This window comes from Antennarius striatus, chromosome 20, assembly GCF_040054535.1.
Source record: "Antennarius striatus isolate MH-2024 chromosome 20, ASM4005453v1, whole genome shotgun sequence".
NCBI classification, from domain to species: Eukaryota; Metazoa; Chordata; class Actinopteri; order Lophiiformes; family Antennariidae; genus Antennarius; species Antennarius striatus.
The window spans coordinates 13,575,001-13,599,160 of record NC_090795.1 but is presented as its reverse complement, the minus strand read 5'-3'; the positions used below and the strand labels follow the sequence as shown (position 1 = coordinate 13,599,160).

Here is a 24,160-nt window from a genome sequence, read left to right as displayed (position 1 = left end):
CATCTGCAGCATGTAAAAGAGCTGTGTGTGTGTGTGTGTGTGTGTGTGTGTTGTGACATCCTCACTGCGGGTTGTCTGTTCTGGTGACTCACCCTCTGCTCCGTGTTGCTCTTGGCTGGTTTAGCGGTCCCATCTGGTGAGTGTAACTCCTGCGTTATGAAGTAATAAACTAAAGTGCGCCGACATTCTGCTGACTGCCACCTCTGTGAGTTGGCAGTCTCAAGGAGCTCAACCAGTTCAGTCGAACCGACAAGTCTTCACCTGCAGGAACAACACCAGCTTTGAGTGTTGTTGATTTGAGTGTGTTGTTGGAGTCGACGTTCATTCCGTGTTCTCCTTGTCACATCTCGGATTAGTCGTCTTGTGCTTTACGTTGGCGCTGGCATGCTTTCACTTCCCGTGGATCTTTATCGGAATCGACATTTAAAAATCAAACACAAATATTTCACCAGATCCACCAGATCTGACCGTTTGAACAGATGGAATCGGTCCCTAAGGGTTAGAGAGAAATGCTCTTGAAGTAACATGAAACCCTCATCCTCTGTTTCTATTGGTGGACTTTGATTTTCTTGGTCATTTGGACACGTGACCGTTTCTTCAAACACACCTTCTCTGCCACTCTATATATCGTGTGTTCCATATTCCCCAGATGTTTCTTGATTTCTAAGACAAAAAATGTGTGTGAGATGAGTGTGTGTGTGTGCATATGTGTGTGTGTAAAGCCCTCCTGCTGTGACTCATGACCAGATGAGGTGAAACTGGCTCCCTGCCTGAACAAGCTACCTATCCGGACACCCCAGACGGGTTGTAATAAACACTCTTTGGGAAGAAAGCCAACTTTCTAGCTGCAAATTAAGGTGAAACACCAACTGGGCTCCTTCCAGCTCAGATGGATCAAGTTTTCATCAGGAGAATAATGGGGCAATTTGTCAGTTATCCACAACTGCAGCCACCAGAGTTTATTTAGGACCATACGGAATACATCATGTTTTAAAGAACCTGCTTTCGCTTGTCAGATTTTCTCTCATATGACAACTGCTGGATTTTCTTTTCTTTTCTTTTTTTTTTTTTTTTAATGTCTCGTGAACAGGGGCACTTCCTGTCTGAAGGTTTGCGCTTTAATTGGCTTAATGATGTTTCATTATAGAACTGCTCGATGGGATCCTCCTGTGCTAATGTCTGCTTGAATTTGTTGCTAAAACCTTCATCGCCACAGTGGTTCCAGCTCACGCTGAGCCATGAGGCAGCGTGTCTGGCCTGTGTGGACACACACACACACACACACACACACAGTCCATCCTGCTTTTTTTTCATTCAGACCAGATGCTCAGCTTTGCGCTTTGTACTTATCCTAACGGATGATGTGTGTAGTTGTAGTCCTGGAGAAACATGATTTGGAGACTACAAATCCCTGACTCAAGCAGATCACACGGCAGGAGAGACAAACCGCAGAGATTTACCCACTCAGACGACTTGTCTAATCACAGAGCTAGAAATATCAGGTGTTGTTTGTCCAAAGAGGGGGTATTTTTCTCATTCTTTCCTCCTCCCAGATCGATGACAGTCATCTGCTCTGACTCAGTCACAACCGTGACTCATTAAGAGGGTCTCTGACTTAAGATGTTCCAGGAATTTGCCCTGTTTTAGACAGTCTGCTAGAATATTACCAGCTTAAGTTGTCTTGTAATTTTGCTGCTGCTCATTCACTACATGGTGGGGAATTTGAGCCTCTGAAGTGAGTCTGAATGCAAGATGTTTAGAGCAACGGAGCCAATAACCCGTAGTATAAGAGTGATACATGCAACTGAATTGTTGAATGAGCCAAGTGATTTATTATGACATACTGTGTATTGTTCACTGGAACAGTGACAAAGAGTGAACAAAGAGCGACGTCTAAGACTTCCTGTTTGACTTGCCTTATTTTTAGGGCAGCCAATATTTTTAGCTTTACAATTTTCATCTGACAAGCTGTCCTGATTTTCATCTTCATATTTGTAACTTATCTGTCATCTGTGCCAAACTGCCTTCCATTAAGGACATGTCCAAAGTGAGGGAAAAGGGCAGGAAAGATACCAGACGTGAAGTATTTCAAGTATTTCAGCAAATCCATGGGAGCTGTTTGTAGCCACTGATGAGGCTTTAAGTCTCCAATTCTTTTTCTTTTTGTCCTGCAACTTATGGAGGTGCTCCCTTAATAAGAGCTGGCAGCGGGCCTCCAATGTGTGCGTGTGTGTGTGCGTGTGTGTGTGTGTGTGTGTGCAGTGAGGTGTCGAATTTCTCTGTTTTGTGCTCTGCAGGCTGTGGTCACTTTGGACAATGCATCTATAATGCATGGACCCTGGAGGTGACTTTGTCTCAGAGGAATACGAGGCCTTCCTCAGCATGCCGGGCCTTTAGCACATGACTGTCTACCTGCATCCAGATGGACTGCACAGATTGACACGGCAGTTTTCTTCCAGGAAGCAATCGTTGTGCCAGCAAGACAATTTCAGCTCATTTTAGTGAGCTCAGACTCCCACGGGAAATGAATGACTGTCTCTGACAGACAGGAGTTTATCTCACAGCTAACGTATGTCAACCAGCTACTGTGTCGATCAGGGTTGAATACTTTTTACAGCCAAATCAACAACTATGCCTTCATGAATCAGTTTCAGGCTCACTGGCGAGTTTTGACTGTGATGACAGCACAGCTGCCTTGAATTCTTCCCTAACGCTATCAGATAGAAACTGTGTAAAAATAACTTGTCATATCCTCTCAAACTGTCAACATGTCCACCGTAGTAATAGAACCATTAAATGCTTTGAATACCATCTGAAAGAACCTACCACGCCTTAAACCAATCGACCAATCAGAGCCGGGAGGTGTGTCTGAAGGTGTGTCAGTCATTTCTGTGTGCATGGAGTCTTTGGTATCTTTCTTTCATCCTGACACTACACTTGCTCGTTGTTTTAGCTTACAACAATTTCACTTTCTCTCTGTCTTTACAGACAAAGAGTTTTATAGATTGAAAAAAAAAGTAAGGAAAAAAGTAAAAGACATGACTGTAGAAGAGATGATTGTGGAGAACGGATAATTTCTTTCTTTCTTTCTTTTCTGTTTTTTTAGTTTGATAAATGTTAAAAGGTTAAAAGGTTCAGAAAATGCATAGTATTGAAAGTATTCGTTACGTTAATCTCTTTTGGATTTTGTATTGACGGGATTATTTTTTAATTTGACTTTTATGGATAAAAATAAAAAAATCTCTCTCTTTCTCTTTCTCTGTGTCTCTCTGTCTGTCTGTCTGTTTCTGTGTGTGTGTGTGTGTGTGTGTGTGTGTGTATGTGTGTGTGTGTGCACTCAGAAGAGGGAGAAAGCCTTTGCGACAGTAGCGTTAATTACTCGCACAGGAAAACACTCCATAAATCACTCACAGCTGTTTGTTCTGCTGCACCAACACTTTAAGTAGGAGGTTGAACTACTCGGTTGAACTGGTGATTCATATGGAGGCCTGTACTCCCAGAGGTCAGAGGTCACTGCCTAATGGTGGTGTATCCTCTTCTTGCTTAGGCAGTAAAAGTGTGGGGACTGTGCAGTCCTGTCTGAACGAACTGTGAGATTTGAGCAAAAGTGTGGGAGTTGTCCGTTCATTTGGAAGACACACCCAGTCCTTTCTTGTCCAGTCAAGTCAATAAAACTAATCGAGTTGTAGTCCTGAAGTTCTTGTTTATCACGGAAGCTGATATATAATAATTAGTGCCTGTCAGAAAGACTTAAACTTTACAGTTTTTAAAGGTCATAGCTCATCTGTTCATTCATAGTTCATCCTGGAGTCCCGGCACTAGTGGTGGTGGTGCCAGCAGATGAGGTGAGGATGCTGGTGAACATGGGAGTTTGGAGGGGGAAGTTGGAGGTGTGCACATGACAGCAGTTGGAATGTAATAAAGTCAGAGAGAGAGAGAGAGAGAGAGACGTAGGTAACAGAACAGCAACAAGATGAAAGGTTAACAATCTAGGTGTGACCATCTGATGGCAGAAGGTGATAACCTGACAGTTACAGATAGAGATACCAGGAAATTATGACTGGAAAAAGCTACAAACCGAGAGAATAGACTTCCTGAATGAACCTTTGCAAGATCTTCTTTGCTCTATCCCATTTTCTTGTTTTACAGAGGAGTATGTGCTCTTTGTAAGACAAGATTACATTTTTATCCTGTTCATAAAGTGCTGCTTTTTGATTGTGAAATAGCTTCCACCTCCTTATTGCATTTAAACAACTGATGAACGGCTAAACTATATTGCGGAAAAGTCTCCCAGGCTTCGAAAAACTCTGACCCCGACGTGATTTGAACACGCAACCTTCTGATCTGGAGTCAGACGCGCTACCGTTGCGCCACGAGGTCCTGCAGAACTGCTGGACATATGAGAAGTACACAAGGCTGCTGCTGTGGGAGTTGTAACACTTGCAGGGGCAGATACGCCAATCAGAAGCTATACACAGGCACGTGTTCACACACACTCACACACACACACACACACACACACACACACACACACTTTCTCACACACACACACACACACACACACACACACACACACACACACACACACACACACACACACACACACACACACACACACACACACACACTTTCTCACACACACTCACCTCCCTCCCCACATTTCTCTAAGGCACCAGTCTCTGTGTGGTCTCTGACAAGAAAGATACAACCCTCTCTCTGCAAAGACGCCAACGACGGGGTGAAGGGTGCTATTGTGTGAGTGTTTGTCTCAAATTGAATGTGTGTGTGTGTGTGTGTGTGTGTGTGTGTGTGTGTGTGTGTGTGTGTGTGTGTTACAAAGGGAACAACCACCCCTTTGTTTCCCCTCACCTTCTCCAGCGTAGCAGATGAGCTGATACCTGATCAGACTGAGATGTCACTCTGCCAACATTTGAATGAATGAGTCACGCTGATGCTGACTCAGCAGGTCACTGGGACAAGAGCCCAACACCCAGTTAACAGTACACAGGCACACCTGTCATATCATGCTCAAGTCTCATATCTGCAGATATGTTCATTATTGGCGTGATAGGGATTGTTCTCTGCATGTTGCACCTTTTTTGACATTTATTCATTTAATTAAAGTTTTCATCCATTTCTGTTTCTCAGTTAGTTGATTTACCAACAGGAGTACACACAACTGAACGTAATTCCATTAGACTTGATGGTGGGTTGATATGGGTTTTAATAGATTATAATAGATTCTATTAGATTGTTGAGGTGTATCAGGTGTGAGTGGTGAAAACAGGATTTGTCTTCTCATTTTGCTCAGTTTTGCTCAGATTATTATGGATGCACCAGAATTAAATGTTTGGTAGATCTAAATCCATTAAGCTTTGTGCTTCCACAAATATGAGTGTAGCTGTATGTATGGCTCAATTGTATTAAAGGACTTTGCCAGATTGCATTCTAGTTCACATCATTTTCAATGTATTAATTTACACATATGGAGGATTCCTCTCTTCCTTTCCATGATAGTTGACTATTTTGGGTCAGTGCTGCTCTGTTGATGTTGATGCTGAACCTGCTGTAGATGCATGTGCTTTCCACCATGAGGCATGAAGGCATTTCATGCTACTTGTACACATCACAGTAAACTGTGGCTCTTTTCTCTTTTGTTTTTCAAGTGACAGTAATGAAAGGACTTGTTCAAATAAATTTGTCATATGCTTTCATTAGCTCACAACTAGCAATAAAGATTTCATTGCTTACCTGGCAACACCTACCCAGTGGTCATATTTTAGATTTTAATGGCTTTAATGCTTCAGACACCACATTACCCTGTCTCAAAATCTGACGAGTAACAAAAATGTAAGACTTCATGAAGGCATTGATGTGAAGGTTTTCCCACAGGCTGACAGAGTAATAACTATGACAGCAGATACTTAGTGTAAGTTATTTCTTATCAGACTTCTAATGCATACATTGTCTCTGCATTGGCTGAGTTATTGCCGCTGGAGGGGAGGGTTAGAGCTACCAAAGCTGGAGGGGAGGGTTAGAGCTACCAAAGATTGGCCTCTGATAAATTTATCATTGATGACATCAGGCTCTCAGATAAGTCAAATATAAAAGTGATTAAAAGCAGTATTATATATTCCAGATGCGCACAGGTGAAGTTGTTGGAAACACATGTCTGTGAGGGAATGGCAGAGCTCCAAAAATAGAACTTCAACAGGTGCAGCTGGATTTGTTATAGTGGCAGGTCGCCATCAGTAGCTGTATAACAACTCAACTTTGATACGTCACATTGTTAATATGCTCAAGGGATTCTTTTGTTGGATGAAGTCAAAATTCTTAAACAAGGATGCATTGGAAATAATATTAAACAAAAACCACCTGCGTTACGCGCTCTCGATACAGTGTATTTTTGAACATTCAGAGAAAATTTAATCATAAACAATATTCCCCTTTTCCCCGACAAGGTTGCAATCTCCAAACTTATTCCCCTAAATCCAGTTTACGCAGCAAACAATGTTCACAAGCAGAGATGCGACTGATGGTTGCGTCGCTGGATAGTTCATCAGTAGGGAAAAACAAATAACAAAAACTTTTAATCCTCAAATATGTGGTCAGTGTCGTTTCTTACAAATTTTACATTCGTCTGATATGCACTCATACAACTGGTAATTGTTCCTACACCATATACTTTATTAATGTGACGGTGTCACAACTGAATGACTGGGAAACTCTGATGTAACACAGGTTATATTGGTAGTTTCGTGCTTTGTTAACTCTTGCAAGCTTCACCTTTATGGTGGAATCCATGCATCAACATAAACATGTTCACTGTGGATATTATAGCTAATAACACAGTCGCTTGGAAAAGACCAATGCCAAACATGTCTCAGATTATACATCAAATCTTTAATTGCTGAATTTTTTTAACATGAAGACAAAGAGTCCGATGATTCCATACATTATTTTATTTTTACTGGACTCCTACCGTAGTAAAACGAAGCTGAAAATGTGAGGGGATTTAATTTTCTTCTTAGCAAATCCGACACATATTTGCATACTAGAAAGTACGGTCCATATATTAATCTTTATATTCCATGTGCCAAAATATTATTATTATTATTATTATTATTATTATTATTATTATTATTATTATTATTTTGTGTTGACTTTTGTAATTCTCCATGTGTGTAAGTCTTGTGGTATAACCGTCTCGAATGGCAGCTAAGTTGTATTTACTACGACTTTTACACCCATACCCTATGACAGAGATCCGTCATGATAAAAATCAGCATTTTTAATGATAAAGTGCCCAGAGCAAAGCCAGTTAGGTCACATATCATACATACAGAGTCATGTTGGAGAGTAGGCCAATGTCAAACAACGTTGATGTCCTCATAAACGGTCAGTGATACATATAATTCCATAGATCGTGAGTGATTGGTATACAGTATGTAGAAATAGTTATGTCACTGTTATCTCATCATCAGATTTACTGTGTACGTAGATGGTCCTAACAAGGTTCAGCAAGTTCAGAATCCCTACACTGTGTGCATAGGTTTATTAGCAGGACCACAGGAATCACTATATGCATGCTGTCACTCATGCAACTCCTTGTCTATCTGGTTTGACTTCAGGTGGCCAGGCTCGAGGGACATCTTGACAATTGTCTCGTTTTCTGTCAAGTTCATTGCTGATTGGCTATAATATTTTGAGCACTGACTACCTTTTGAGTAATTATTGTAATTTTCCTTGGCCAGTTCCCTTATGGACAGATTAGCTGAATTGGAAAGGAGGCTCTCTTTCTCACCTAGGACAATGTGCAAGGCTTCAGCTAACTCAATTTGAAGTTTTTAACTTATGTGCTTCTTGTTGATTCTCTGACTTGGACAATGCCTTCAGAGTTCATTGAGATCAGACATTTCCATCACTTGCTGGTAGCCCAAAAGTTCCATCATGATCCAACAACTCACTGTTGGATTGAGTCACAGAAGCTTCATAATCAGTTTCATTGGTGGCAACATGTTCTTGGGGAACCTCATCTTTTGTGTACAGCCCATAGCATGACCCGTGCTAATGTCATTCAGCTGCTGTGAGGTCTATACTTACAATGGCCAGGATTCTGCTGTCGATTATGTTACTGATTGCACTCTTGATCTTTGCATCAGCTTGTAGTTCTTGACAATGTTCAAGTGGTTCTCATATATTGTGTCCCTTGGCATGTTTGATTTTCTGACAAAACGCATTTTGCATCATAAGTGCTTGATGTACTGGGGACATTTCAGCTGCTCTCAAGATTCTTTCTTTTCAGCAGGACTACTGGCAATTTTTGCAAGGATGTTGAGGATACCGCAACGTTTTCAGTGGTAGGAATGGATTCTGAGGGATCATGTTCTAAAGCTGGATCATGATTTTGCATCTCCAAGTTCTCCAATACTTTGAGCATTTTGTGGTGAAGCAAGCTTATCTTTATCATCACAACAGTGGAGTTCACCTGACACCATCTTTAGATCTAATGATTATAAACAGAAATCATCATTAATTTGATGCAAAATATTGAACTCTTTTTTTAGAGCCTTAGCTGACGGAAGCAGAGAGTGACAGTAGAAAAGCAATTCAATTCATATTGATAAATAGTTGTTTGACTCATATAACCTAAACTAATCTAGGAAAAATTATACCAACCATTTCAATTACATCATATTGGGGTTTAGGTTAACATTTTAAATGCCTTAATTGAAAATAAATAAGACCTGCACCATATAGAGCCATCAGTATTTGCCATGTATGTAGGAAAATTATTGTTAACAATCAACCTGCTAGAAACAGAATGGATGGCGACAGTTTATTCAGAACTAATGAGGTAACTGAGAATGAAATGGAAAAACTGTTGATTAATGCAAGAATAAGTATGAAAAATGTGCCCAGGGGATGAACAACCACTATTTTCGGCACAGGAACGTTCAAAGGGAATAGCACTCATATGAATGAGTATGATAGTGACAGATTCAGAAACTGTACGCTGCAAGAAAAGTGAAGTAGTTGTACCTTAGAAAAAGTTATTTTTTCTTTTAGTCGTATTGGTGGAACAAATAAAATGCCATCCTTGAACTTTTGCCACCTTGGGTGGCACCAATATCTGGACGAACACATGGGCTTTTCATGTTTAGTTATAGGAGTTTTTATTCCACTATAATCTCATCAGACAGGCCGAGCTGTAGCTGGGATGAATTTGACCACCCAACGGTAAGAAGGAAAGCATGTTTATGCTTGTATTTAAAGACATGTGGAACAGAAGAAGTAGACTAAACATGAGCCGCTGTGTCATTCTAGGCCACTAAAACTATTCATCAAACTTAAATCGTGTGTGTTTTTCAGTTAAGACCTTGGTGTTTACACTAAAACATTCAGAGATGACACCAGAATTCACCCAAATCCCAGGTAATGATAAATGCTCTGCTAATGCTCTGGAACTGGGACTTCTTGAGAATTAATTCTGGCCGATGTAAGTTCCCATCAGTATTACGACTAAGTTACATCCAAACGGCATAAGTCAAATTTGTTCCTTTGCTCCGTCTGTTTTTGGGATTAAATTATGTGGATGAGCTTCTCTCAGAATCAGATTTACTCCTCATAATCCATCTGAGGAACAAGTTTCAATGATTGACTGTCAATTTTTTTCCTTGTCCATGACAACAGTGATAAAAACTACAGTGATCCTGATGTGGTATTCATAGGGATGGTTGACATTTGTGTTAGCTATGTTGTGTGCCCCTGTTGTTCCAGCTGCTGCTGGTAGATGAACTGATGTTTACAACATATCATTAACTATTAGTTTAATACTATCATGGCTATCAATGAGCGGATATCAGTCACATTTACATCTATAGAATGATCTCCACTGACAAGTCAAAGACCATTCAGAATTATGCACTGTATATCTCTGACAAGGTCAAGCACCATCTGGTTTATAAAACAATATTCTAAGCTCCCAATGATATCTTTTGATGAATACTCATTCCTGTCCTGCTGGTGTGTCAGGATAAATATCTTGGAGTGACCTGAGGTCTCAGCACTAACCCCAGGTTAAACTGATTCATACCAGTGGTTCATCGTGGATATGGCGTTTGTTCTTTGACATTCAACTTGTGATTTTCCTGACGTGATCTCTGCTGCTGCCGATACTGAGATAAAACAATGATCTCATTGTAATTCTCTGCCAGTCTGTTGCGTGTTTGAGGTGTTCCACACTCCATGAGAAGTGCTGTTTATTATGAAGCATCCTACTACTGTCAGACGGTGATTTAAACATTAAAGAAACTGACACCTCATGGACATTATATATGAGTTTGAATCACAAGTGTAATGTCCCTGTTTGACTGATTCAAAGCATGGCTTCACATCTTCACCATCTTTCTATATAGCTGCACTATTGTGATATTGTTTTAGTTGGCTAAAACCACTTTCAAAATGTCTCTTTTTAGGGTTCCTTGTTTTCTGGGAACAAACCTGATGAACTTGCCATCTTTTCCCTTCTAATAACCCCAGGAGGAAGGAAAATACCACAATAATTCTCCTCATGATTTGCACTATTTTCCTGGTGAAACATATTGGAGTTCAGCTAAACCAGAGCCGTGCATGAAGGCATTTAACCACAGACCCGAAAAAGGCAGCTGGCCTTGGAAGAGAGAGTGGAGAGAAAATGAAATAGAGTGAGAAGTGAAGGAGGGACAGTCAGTAAGAGGAATGGTTTCTTAGCCTCATCCCTGTTTGGGCCATCTTGTGTTAGCCATTCCTGTACGCCATACAGACATACAGTATGGTTAAAGCTAAATGCTATAGTGAATATAAGATGTTTTCTGTGTATTTTCCATAAGCAGTACAATTTGTTTGATTAAAGTTTCAAAAAGGAAAAGAAAGTTATTAATTTGCTGGTCATGGAGTTTTCCATCCATTCTAAAAACGTTGAACTTTTTTTTTCAGCTTTATCATACATGAATATACTCTATATAAACAGGTCTGTCACACACATGGGGGTACATGGAGGACCTCTGATACCATGAACTTGAAAAGTTACCATGATGACTGATGGCTGTCTTTCTGTCTCCATTACATTTTCTTGGCATCAGGATCATTGGAAAAATGAATTTCTAAACTAGGAAATTAGAACACGTGAACGTCGGCTAAGATTTTCTGTCTTTGATGTCAGCCGAGGACTGAAGCAAATCTTTGTATTGAGATGAGAAGCTTTTTATGATTTCACTGAATATCAATCTTTTGCTCAAGTGCTACTTATAAGATAACATTATATTGTATATGGTAGTTTGGTCCAATCTGAGCAACTTAGATTACTTAGAAATGTCATTTATAAGCATTATATAAAGTCCCATAAAGCAATAATGGTTTTAGGGAATGTAGTAATCACTGTGCAATATAAAGCTTCAAACCTATAACAGCTCTCATCATGTTGTTTAAACGGTCTGAGTAATAAAACATGACACATCTCTGCTTTAAAAGCTCATGTTTGCAGTGGCATCAGCTGAACAAGCATCTATCTTTGGGTATTGGACCATCTGAGGGACATGCGAATGTAATGTTATTCTATTTTCTGCTCCCAAACTCGGAAAGGTTTTAGCCATATGCTTATTTATTGGGCCATCCAACGGGGGATTAAAATATTTCATGACCGCTATCATGATTTCTAAACCATAACCATGTTTGGATCCAGTATTCCTGCTGACTGGATTATTATTTGGACCACATGGCGATTAGATCAGCTGATTCCTAAGAAGACTCAAAATGCTAATTCCTTTGGCACGGCTTTGCTTACACAGAGCTTCCAATCCCAGGTCTATATGGTGCAAATAAATTTGATGTCATCATATCTGATACTCTTTTGTTTGTCTTGCAGGACCCGAGCTACTGGGTCCAGGTCCACCGACTGGAACATGGAGATGGAGGCATTCTGGACGTGGACGACATGCTGTGTGATGTTGTTGATGACAAAGACAGGGTGAGTTAAAGTGAAAAGAAACTGAGAACATCACATCGTTCATTTGTTTCATTCACCCAGACTATAATTTCCTGTTTTGCCACCTATTCTTATTTTCCTCATGCAGACTTACTTCGGTTTTGTCTTCTGTCTGAACCTTTGTCTGTAAAGCTTTGGCAGTACCTCACAGGGTTTGACTAACATCTGTTTATTATTACACCTGTCTGCTTTTCACTGTCTCATCATTACTAAAACATCACAGAACAACAAACCACCAAACAGCACCATATTCGCTGTTTAATCATTGCAACGCGTTGGCATGCGTCCACTTCTTTCATGTTGGTAGATGGACAGCGGAAATCTTCAGTGTTAATATGTGTGTCTGAGGGTGTGTGTATCACATCAAGTATAGCAGTGTGTGTGTGAAATCTGTGTTGGTGTCAGTGTGATATCACACTGTTAACCCTACCCACTAGACCAACTGTAAATCATTACCCACAATCCCACTGAGTTCTTCCCATGGGAATTGTGCTGAGTTCACTTGAGTCACACACTGTGTGGATTGAATGCAGGGACATCTTTGAGTTTTGGTGAGTGAGTAATGGTTCCACTGGTTTTCATCCAGTTTCCACTTCATTTAAATGGTTGACTTGAAGTTACTGAACAGTGAAATACCTACAAAAACTAAATAAATAGAATGCTTACATCACTGGTGTCCCGGAGATTTAATGACGTGACGTTTTAACCACTTTAAAGATTTTCGAGCTGAAAGTCAGCTGGATCAGCAGTCCTTTTATATGAAACAGATGAGTTTCAGCTGAAACTCTTATCTTTGACTCCTATCTGTTTTTCTCAGGATATCTGATGTCATGGAGCCTGTGCTATCTTGTGAAATGTAGAAACGGTGATTTAAACACATCAGTGTTTTGTGCTTTGTGCTGCTGTCTCATGTTGAAAAGTTCATGTCCCACATTTCATAAGCAAGATGTGGAGTCGTTCACGTGATCGGGAGTAACAGGCTGATTGATATGCATGATTGCTGCGTGAGTGCATTTGTACACAAACATTTTGTGTGAGTCAAAGAAACTCGTGGATCTACACACCTTATGATGACTTAAATGTTCTCATGGTTACCTATTAGGTAGGATCAGAGGGGAGAGTAGCTTTTTTGCACCTGCTGTCTGAAACACAGTTTTCTTCTAGCTCTATTTCTCCTCCTTTCTTTTGTTGCCTGTGCTCCTTCAAATTCAAGAAACAAATAAAAGCAAGAAAATAAATAAATAAATAAATAAATAAAGACAGAAAAACAGACAGAAAGAAAGTTCACTCTTTACAGCAGACTAATTGGAGGGTACTTTTTCCCTCCAGTTCTTCTTCCTTTTGTTCCTGTGCTGTTTATAAGGGCTCCCCCTGCTGGCAAGTGTTGCTTTCTACACCTGTCAAATGACCTCCCTTTATCAGCCGAAACGTTCAAGATCCCCTTAACATCACTGTCAGTGGCGCAGATTTATATGATCTATTCTGTATTTTATTTTATGGCTCAGAAAGTCAATGTTTTAAAAGCAAATAGTGATTATTTGTAGTTGCTACAATTGATCAAGGTCTTACCAAAAAAAGTTTGCTGTTACATCATACTCTGCATGTGTGAGCGCACACGTGATTGTCACATTGTGCAACCGCTGTCTTTATTGTGTGTAGTTGTGACTAGTAAATCCAGTCCATCTACTTTATCTACAGGCAGGAGCACAATTAAACAGAATGACGGCACTGCTCTTATGATCAATCTGTAGAGGAATAGCTCCTCAAATCGCAGCCCTTGTTATTTTATAAAATATATGCTACATTCTTTTCATACCAATTTTTCTTCCCATAGATGTACAAAAATATGCCATATATCTTTCGTGCAGCAGTAGAGGCACTCTTTATATATCAAATCTACAGGGTGGATTTAAAGTTACTATGGTAACTGCATATGAGCAGATGATGCTGCAAATAGCGCACTCTGGGAAGTAACAAACAGTTCTCTTAGAGTGCAATACTTGTTCATTTGAATTTTAATGCTTGCTGCAAAGAGTTGTCATCATAGCCACTAACTACAGCCAGATTTGAACACACAACCTTCTGACCTGGAGTCAAACATGCTGCTGTTTTGCCACGAGAATATAGATGTGTTTACAAAATAACTCACACACAACTGTCATAACTATTTAACCTCTGAGTCTCTCCCCCCAGCATAGATTCCCAGAGAAGTAGTGTGTCACAATGACACCACATTATTTGAACAGTCAGCAGTATTAAATAATGTTGATGTCTGCATGTATGGCTGCAGATAAACAGCATGGAGACAGGCTTTCTTTGCTTTAGATGGTTATTTGCAGTTGTAATTGGTGTGAGGTACAGTATATTTCTGTTACTAGGTGTAATGTCAGCAGTATTGAGTGAAATATTTCTGCTATTAAAACAAAGGACCTCCATATTAGTCTTTAGTTATTCATTAGAATTTGATTGTAATAATATCTATAAATTTGAGAAAGGTGATGCAATCTGTCTTCAATCCTGATCTCAACAACCTGTAGTAGAATATATTGTCTTCTTTGACAAGAGAAGGGCGGCCCACAGGATGTAGGTTAAGTCTATATGACTTGGTTTCAGTGACTCTTTGTGAGCCAACAACCACTCCCACTAGGTTAAATATCTGGGACTTCCCACCAGCAGTTCAGAACTAAAGAAACCTTTTGGATGAGTGACATGTTGACACTTTTTGTCACAAGTCCAGTTGACTTTACACAGTAGAGGAATCTGCAGACCAAACAGGTTGTATTTAAAAAGGCGATGCTGCTACTTTTTATTTTAAATGAAAAAAACCCCCCCAAACTGTTCAGTTTTTCCCCTTCCTAAAATAATAGGTGAATGAGGCTTTAATTTTACAATTTTACTGACCCTGACGTGATTTGAACCTTCTGATCTACAATCAGACGCGCTACCGTTGCGCCAGAAGGCCACACTGTGCACTATTCTTCTCTAAATGGCTTCTGGTGTCAGTCTGTGTTCTCCTTAGAAACACTGTGCATAACCTGTGCAAACATATACCTGCACATTCAACAAACACTGTTCTATCTACTGCCTGCCTGTACAACCTACAGGCGGTAGGCCTGTCAGTGAAAGTATTAACCAGTCAGGAAGATTATACCACAACTTGGTTCCCAATTTGGGATCACTGTCTAATCTTACATAAAACAGTTAACATAACCGTGCTACACAGATCAACAAGAGGCTGATTTCTCACATGCGTATATACATTTATGGTCAGGTATGGTATATAATATACAGTTATGTTTTTGCAGAACTTCACTTCAGCATGACTTAAAGAGTTTCTGCCAAAAGACTGAGCCTCCTTTTGTCCGCAATGAGTGTCTAAGAAGGAGTCGTTACGTTTTTATGTGGCTCAGAAGCCTTAGGTTAGTCAGCCTTAAAAGATCATTTCAAGTGAAGAAACATGAGCAATCATGGCAAATGACTGCAATGCAGACACCTCATCACCTCATTCATACACCAGATGGCAATGTGGCCATTAAAACGACTCCTGGTTAGTAGATGGCCCTAGGTAAGAAATTCACAACACAAGTCGGCTGGATTGAGTTTATAAAGGAATGAAATGCATGTGACTTGGCCAATTAGATGAAATGAAATTTCATCTAATTTCATCTTCACGAAATTACATTTTAATAGTCATTGCTGGGAAATTGAGCTGTAGCATTAACAATTCAAATGGTGCAATCACACTGTTTTTGTCGCACTAAACAAACTGATTGTCTGATGCAGAAGAAAGCTTGATTCTAGTAATTAAGTCTTTTGAATGTTTAGTAGAAAATTATGACTTTGCAAGTCGCCTGTCGACAAGTGGAATTCATTTATATTTCCATTTGATCTCTTTTGGGGGAAGAGCACACGCCCGACACGCAGCTCCGCTAACCAGATTCTGGCATTCTGCAGTATATTCCTTCAACTTCAAAGTGAGATACTGATGATACTGAAGATTCTCTGAGGGATAAAATACTTTCAAATGACTTAAGTGATCCTGATCATAAACAGAAAACTGCACTACACGAGAATGTTGGCTCATGCTCCAGTCCGTGCATTACACTGTTTTGCATCACTTCAATCTTCACTGATCCTCATTCATCTCAATATTTTATCTACACTGAACTGGATTACTGTTTATATATAAGTGAAGCTGATTGAGGTCCTTTGGCTTTCACTATGTCCTTAGTTAGCACAGATGAGTCCAAGCAAGGAATGTGGGGATGGGTGATGCCCCAGGAGTAACTGAGCGCCTCAGAGCAGAACTTCAGTCATCAGAGTGTTTAGTGTGTTTAATAGCAGATAGGTTTTATCAGATGTTGCAGTTACGCTGGTGAACCACAAAGAGGCACTCAAGCTCAAGTCATAGTAAAATCGGTCAGCTGTCTGTTACAAAGGATCTCAGAGTACTGTATACCTTTAGTTTTTTGGAACTGACACTAGATTCAATGTCAGTTTTTTATTTCATTATTTTATGAAAGACAAAAGAGAAAAGTCAACTGAGCACAAACGAACAATCCATTTGCAACTGTGTCCTACACTCATGCTAATACAGACTGTTTCTAATGACTACCACATCCATGCCTCCTGTGCTTCAGCTCCTTGGACAATTGACATTTTCCTGGCCCCTTAAGTTGGCATTGCCATGGCAACAGCAGTGGGGTGCCAACTGGGCACCTGCACTGGTTGGAGATCAAGCCGTGAGTGAAATTAGCCAAGGCTAAGGCAGGTTCCCAGCAGCTGCCCCCTGATACCAGAACACTACCAGGGGAAATCAAAGAATAATTATCCTGCTTGTGTCTGCGCTGTGTGTCTTCATAAGTGTGTGTCTGTATCTGTGTGTAGCTGTTTTCATGAGGCAATTTCGCTTCTTTTGGCATGGACTGAAGACTATTTTGTCTGTCTATCACCATCATCTCCCAGACTGTGTAATACATTCACTTTGCACATTCTATTCTATTCTATTCTATTCTATTCTATTCTATTCTATTCTATTCTATTCTATTCTATTCTATTGTTCTATTCTATATTTGCCGTGTGTGTTTCCTTTTTTGTATTTATTTCCTAGTGCAGTGACCCCTGGACTTTTTATACATCTGTAGCCTGTTTGTGCTACTAACCATCATTCTCTTCAATACAAATTAAATGATAATAATAGAATACAATAGAATAGAATATTATAGAATAGAATAGAATAGAATAGAATATAATAGAATAGAATAGAATAGAATAGAAACGGACTTGACTCCGTCAGCTTTATCCCAGTACAGTTTTTATAAGGCATGAAGGTCCATTCAACCATAGTGAATCCCTGTAATATATTTAATACCAAAATGTATCTGCTCAAGCCAAAACATCCATAACCATGATATCATTTTTGAACTTAAATTAACAGCTTCTTGTTGTCATTGAGTGTTATCCTAGTTGCTGCCCTCTGGTGGCCAAAGAGACCAGTCCGTTACTGGCTGGTGTGGATCATCTGTTGTCTTTGTTTTGTCTTCATGAGACACCGTTTGTGTTGAAATTTCTACTGTAAGGAGCTTGACTAGATTAAACTCATTGCTCTTGTGTGATATAATGTTACTCTGGTAATATACGAGAACCTGAAGCTCTGTACAAAAATGTTTAAGAACATCTTCTGCTGCTGTTTGTGTGGTCGTGCAACATATTAGAATAATCTGACGTTTGGTTTGCCAGTCAGTTTGATTTCCAATAATCAGTTCAGTTACAAGTGGACATGGATGGTTTTGAATTTGATAACTCACTGACATGGCTCTGAGGGAACTGGACAACAAGTACATTCAGGACTTTGTGATTGGAGTCGTCTGACAACGTCAGCACCAGAGACACATCCTTAGACATGCACATAAGCAGTTACATGCTGAAGAGGTGTAGCTCTAGGTGGTGTCAGACACACACACACACACACACACACACACACACACACACACACACACACACACACACACACACACACACACACACACACACACACACACACACACACACACACACACACACACACACACACACACCTTTGAACTTCTGATCAGGAAGTGTAAATGTCATCGCTCTGAGAAGAGACACTGTACGGTAAGAGGAACTTCAGCTGAGAACACACACACAGGAGTCCCATCCTGACAGTCATACATGCCCACACATACACCTGACAGGCTCACAGCCCACTGCAGTCAGCTGTAATTAGCCTGTAAGGACCAGAGTCAGCGCTGCGTCCTGAAAGACCCACTCTGGTCGTGGAATTTATCCTGACCTCCACTGCTCTGCTCAGAGGCTGGTGGGCGGCAGCGAGCACTTTTTCACTTTATTTTGCTCCAGGGCTTTGGATTTATTGGTAGTTGTTGCTTGTTTATTAGGTTTCTAGCTTTTGCACAGCACTTACCTGGGTAAGCTTTGTTTAGTGTTGTTAGTTCTTTTGCAGCAGCGCCTTCTTTCCCTTCACACAGTTTGAATACTTCATGATGGAGAGATGTCTCTTTGCAGTTTTGGAAGCTGGAACACCAGCATCTACTTTTAGCAACTTGTGTTATACATCACATATTCTACTTTTTCAATTCACACAGCTGTCAGACATCCAACTACACTGTAATTAAAATGTTTCGTCCAAACTGATCTTTGTTTCTGAATTTCATCTGTGTGAAAGTCACCAAAACAAGCTCTACTGAGAACAGGCTGTTTCCGTGCCTGCACCTTTAAATGCTAATGAGCTCCTTTTGTCAATGGGCGTGTTCTTGAGCAGATGGGGCGGGGCTATGAAAATTACTCCTGTTGTTACGTCATGACAGGAGCCGAGTCTGATCAGCATGTCTGAGCACATTTCACCAGTGGGTTGAGTAGAGTCAGTACGGGGCCAGTTTGTTGTTCTCAGGGTTAGGTAGGGCCCCTATGTAAATGTAGACCTGAAAAAAACATGTTTTTTTAATAATAGTGGACCTTAAAAAGTTTACAAAATCACAACATGCCTGATGTTCTTGGAACCTTGGGCCTCCTGAACCTGCTGGCATGGACCTTTTGAGCCATCGACAACAACCATCTTGTTGACTAAACTCTCTTTACGTACAGAATGAGACAAACAAATCCTTCCTACAATAAGAATGATAAAACTCCATATTGCACAGGCAACTCCTACAGTTTCCGCTGTGGTCCTTTGTAAACTGGGTGAAATCAGGTGGCGTCATCAAGCCTCTCTCTCTGCTCGAAGGCAACCAGCCCCTCATGTAAGTGTCTTTGACTTCCCCTCCATGACAGCTCCCCTACAGGAGGGGGTTTCTGCCAATGTGCCAAATTGTTCCTGACATGGCGACGGCTTGCCTGAGTACTGTCTGGAAATGCTGGGGTGTTGTACCAGAGCTGTGGAGAGCCAGTGCCAAAGCAGGAAAGAAAAAGAAGTAGAAGGACTCACACAGGCTAAAACACGAACTCATTCACACACCTGTGTAGAAAAACAATCCTCCACGTAGCCACCCACACACTCTACAGTAGCGACACTTTCCTCCTGGTATTGTGCATGTCATGCAGGAGGACGTTGGTCCTGGTTGACAGCTGTCAGAGCTGCTTTGGTTCCACTGTCTGGATGCTCTGCCAAACAAGCCTGTTATCTGCAGCGGTGGAGTCCTACGGAGGGCCTGGCATCGCCCCAGGCGGACAATTTGGGTCAGCCGCCATGAGAGTAGCCCTAAAGTGAGGGGACAGATAAAGGCTCCCTGTTGGGATCCTGCCGCCTTCCTAAAGACCCCCAGAGGGGTGTATCTAGAGCACTAAGATAACAAATGACTCGTCCCTTTCTGTTGTCCATATGTGAAGTAGTGCACCCACAAGGGCCACTGGCACCAGGCACAGATACAGACAAAGACACAATGCCCTCTTTCCCATGTTGGAACTGTATTAGCTTTGTATTGTCTCGCCACGTGTCTGCAGAGAGTGTGTCTCATTTTAGGGGATGTCACCTCCTTCACGTTCGAGTCTTTTTCTCTTCACCTCATGGAGGCAAAAAGTGCTTTCGCCATGTGACACTCCAGTAAAATTGCTCACTAGGAAATTGCTTATACAAAGTCAAAGCTGCTTCAAAAGAAAGTGCAATTTTAAGCTAAAAAATCCAATCGAGCATGAATTGCTTTCTCTTTTGAATATAGACCTGTTTCTCTGTCTGCCTCTCAGCTCTTTGTTAAACCAAGCGCGTGTCTCTTCTGCATGACAAGTATCCCTCTGTAGCTTTTGTCTCAAGAGTCTCCAGACCATGAGCTGCTGTTTTCAACACTTGACTACTCCTCAGAACCATATATAATTACCCCCACTGATCCAAAGTCACTTCAAGGTTGTGTCTGAAAATTGGCTCTGAAATTGACTTTGGGAGATGAGGCTGCGTTTTAGACTGGCTTCATTTATTGCAGGGGTTATGATGCACACCAGGCCAGCTGGATTGTGAGCCATGTGTGAGTATTAATGCTGCATTAATGTAGTTGTGAGTTTGGTGCAGAAGCTCACAGTCGAAAGTTTTAGCAATGAATCCTTGCACGCACATTTTGTCATATTCAGCTGAATAAATAGAAATATATTAACAAAGAAGGAAAGGTAAAAGAAATTAACAAAGGAACAGAAAATAATGTAAGATGGTGAAGTAAAGGAGAGAAGGAAGTAATGAAGGAAGAAGGAAAGAAACACGCTTCAAGTGGATAGCAGGCTCTGCCACGAACTAAACTGAGTCTGGCGCTGTCGGCTGGCATTGTACCGAGCTGAACTCAGCTCTGGCACAGGGAGTTAGGGAGGAGGTGCCAGGGCTGGGGAGTTAAGCCTGGTTTGGAAAGCTTTAGACAGGCATATTGTAGCAGTAAGAGAGCAGAATCCCCTCGAACACTGTGGCTGTGTGCTCTCATTGCCTCTCTTCTCACGAGAAAAGGGTAAAGACCTCTCCAGATTATGCCCCGCTCTGCTAAAGCGTTGGAGGCTTACAAACAGACTGTGGGGCTGCTGGTCGATGTGATTTGTCACTGATTCATCTGAAGAATCATTATTGTCAAACTGGTTTAATATTGATAGCTAATAACTGATGTTTATGATATTATTCAAGTATTTCATATACTGCATATATAATATTTTAATTGGACATAATATACATATTCTGCAAATTCATGCTAACCTCATACCTTTTTTAAACAGCAGATTCATCTGCTGCTTTTTGGTCTCATCTTACTGCTTGTACTGATCCTCCTACAACTTTAACAAATGTAATATATATGAACCGCAGTGCACTGGCGTCGCTGCCGGAGTTTCCCTCGCTTCACAGCTGGGATAGGCTCCAGCTCCCTGCGACCCGCCACATCAGATGAAGCGATACACGATGAATGAATGAATGAATGAATAAATATATATGGAAATTTAATGGAACCAATTAGTAAACCAACAGGAAATTGGTTCACTTTTTACACAAGAAATATTTTTTGTCTATCTATGTGAGGATTTGCCCCTTTTGTTCTTCAAGTTGTATAGTGAAGTCAATTCCTTTGGTTTTGGGACAGAATGAGAAATTTGAGATCGCTGCCTCCGATCGCGATTGCAGAGATTTCTTTGCCAATTGAGAATCTACAAAAACAGATGTACAGTATATTGACCAGTCACAAGAAATAAATCATCAGCTGCAGCCCTTGGAAATGACTTGTTCTGCATTTAAGTTTGCTCATGGTACAAATAATGAATCTTGATATGGCGAAAAATTATCAAAACTATATTAGAATACTTCATTGTGATAAAATATATGAATATATTAAATATTTAATCATAAAAAATATAAAAGTATAATAAATCAGTCTCTGATTCACTGCTGTGAGTTTTCTATGTCATAAATGTGCAAAATGATTCACTCTCCACATCTTGTCCTCTGAGTCTCCGCACTAGAAGTCAGGAATACTAAAAGCTGTATATATTACAGAGTCATGCGTATTATAGAGGGTATGTGAAGGTCAGTGGGCCAATTTAACAGGGTGTGTGTCTGTGTGCAGCCATGTTTTTTTTCCAGAAGGGATTCTTTTAGGTAAAATTGTCATTAGACCCCTCCACCGCCGGGGCTTCCTTCCCCTTTGTGTGGCATTACATTGAGAATCTTGAGTCCCTGCATGAATGCCTTATATCTCCTCTACAACAGATGTGCCACTGCCCAGGGCCCCTCAGTTGTGGCTCGTTATGTGAGAGAGAGGGTGTGTGTGTGTGTGTGTGTGTGTGTGTGTGTGTGTGTGTGTGTGTGTGTGTGTATGTGTAGGATGACTGCATGCTATTCCCATTCGGAAGTCAGCAGGGAGTTTCTCCATAAAAAGCACAAATAATAGGCACCCATTTATCTCTGAAGACACTCATCCATCAGCGCACACACACACACACACACACACACACACACACACACACACACACACACACACACACACACACACACACACACACACACACACACACACACACACACACACACACACACACACACACACACACACACACTGTGTTTTGCCAGAAGCTCTCTTGTGTTTACTTGCATTAGTGTGTGTCTGTCAGGACAGGAAGGTTGTGTGTTGGGCTGTTTGGTCTCCTGTCAGTAACTCTTCCTGGCTTTCTTGTTTAAGGGCCATTATACTGTAAAGGCCCAGATTCACTCACTAACTCTGGGTGGCCTCGCCTACCCATGAACTCCCACACAACACCCAGCAGCACTCTGTGCAGCATTTAGGTCAGTGTTTTATTTTTCGGTGTACTCTATGTCTGTGTTGTGTGGCTCATTGATCATAACACACATAGAGACACTCACCCTCATTTACCACAAGTCTTACCAGAGAAACCTTCCTGCCAAACTACAGAATGTCACCCTGTGGACAGTTATATTATGTGTAAGTGGTAAAAAGTGAAATGTGTGTGACACGAGTAAAAAAGCTGAGGATGTGGTTTCTCTTCCACTGCTGAACTGTATGAAGCCACATGAAGACGTGAGTGAAGGTCAGATTAATTACAAGTCAGTCGCTGTTGTTCCCAATCATAGGTCCTGTTTTACTGCTCAAGGCAGTGAGAAGGTCATGAGTGTCAAACACAATTATTTTGGATGGTGTGATTAAACATTTTGGGAAACTTTAAGCACAAAATTTAGTTCCTGCATCAATACTGCCAAGAATCCATCATGAGGAACAATTAGAATTGATTCTGTTTGCTAAATTAAATCTAAGGTTTTTGTGTTAGGATGGAATGGAAGGAATGAAGAATTCAGTAATGCAGAAAAATCTAATCAACTATAACCTTGATCTATTTGTAAGTAATTAAATTTTTCTGCATTAGTGAATCTAATGTTTTCCTAAACTACACACTTTAAGAAAAAATATTATTATTCACTTTTTTCACTTTGTGTTTCAACGTACAGTGTGTGGACACCACTCGTATCTGTCTGTCTGTCTGTCTGTCTGTCCGTCCGTACACATACATACAGTGTATATGGGTCATTCTACCGATTTCATGCAAATTGCTGTCCCACAATAAAAAATACAAAACAAAAACTACTTAACAAAGCAACTAAGAATTCAGACTTTCAATATTTACGACGATTATGTTGTGATCTAGTTAAACACAATACTGTAACTGGATAGTAATTCTTCTTTTCTTTCGGCTTTTCCCTTCAGGGGTCGCCACAGCGAATCAGTGGCCTCCATCTAACCCTGTCTTCTGCATCCTCGTCTCTCACGCCGACTTCATGTCCTCTTTCACTACAATTAACCAGATAGTAATTAAACTAAATATAATTATAGGTAGATGGATAGTAATGCGGGAAAACATTTCAAGAACAGGCAAGGTATTGATATTTGAAATTTGAGTCCGCCTTTTCTAGATTTGTACTGTAGAAATATGGCACAATTTATCTATGGACAAGGTTTTCGAAAAAAACCCCCAACCTTTTAAAAATGTGTCTCCAACTTCGCATGAATTCCGTAGAATGGCCAATATAGGATATTTTGGGCTTATTTCTTTCCATATGTGTAGTGATGATAGCTGTGGCTGTCTGCACAGACAGGGTGTTAATAATTGATGACAAGAGAAGCCTCAACAGATGCG

The 24,160-nt window shown here is 40.6% G+C and overlaps 1 protein-coding gene and 1 non-coding gene across 2 annotated transcripts in view; one reads left to right on the top strand and one right to left on the bottom strand.

Moving 5' to 3' along the window:
* Positions 1-24,160, top strand: part of LOC137587503 (partitioning defective 3 homolog) — a 295,372-nt gene that overhangs the window by 24,205 nt on the left and 247,007 nt on the right. Inside the window, exon 2 of the mRNA XM_068303945.1 lies at positions 11,906-12,007. Within this exon, the coding sequence (XP_068160046.1) occupies positions 11,906-12,007 (102 nt within the window). The remainder of the gene's footprint in view (positions 1-11,905; positions 12,008-24,160) is intronic.
* Positions 4,309-4,380, bottom strand: trnaw-cca (transfer RNA tryptophan (anticodon CCA)). Its single transcript has one exon. It is a non-coding gene; the product is annotated as a tRNA-Trp (tRNA).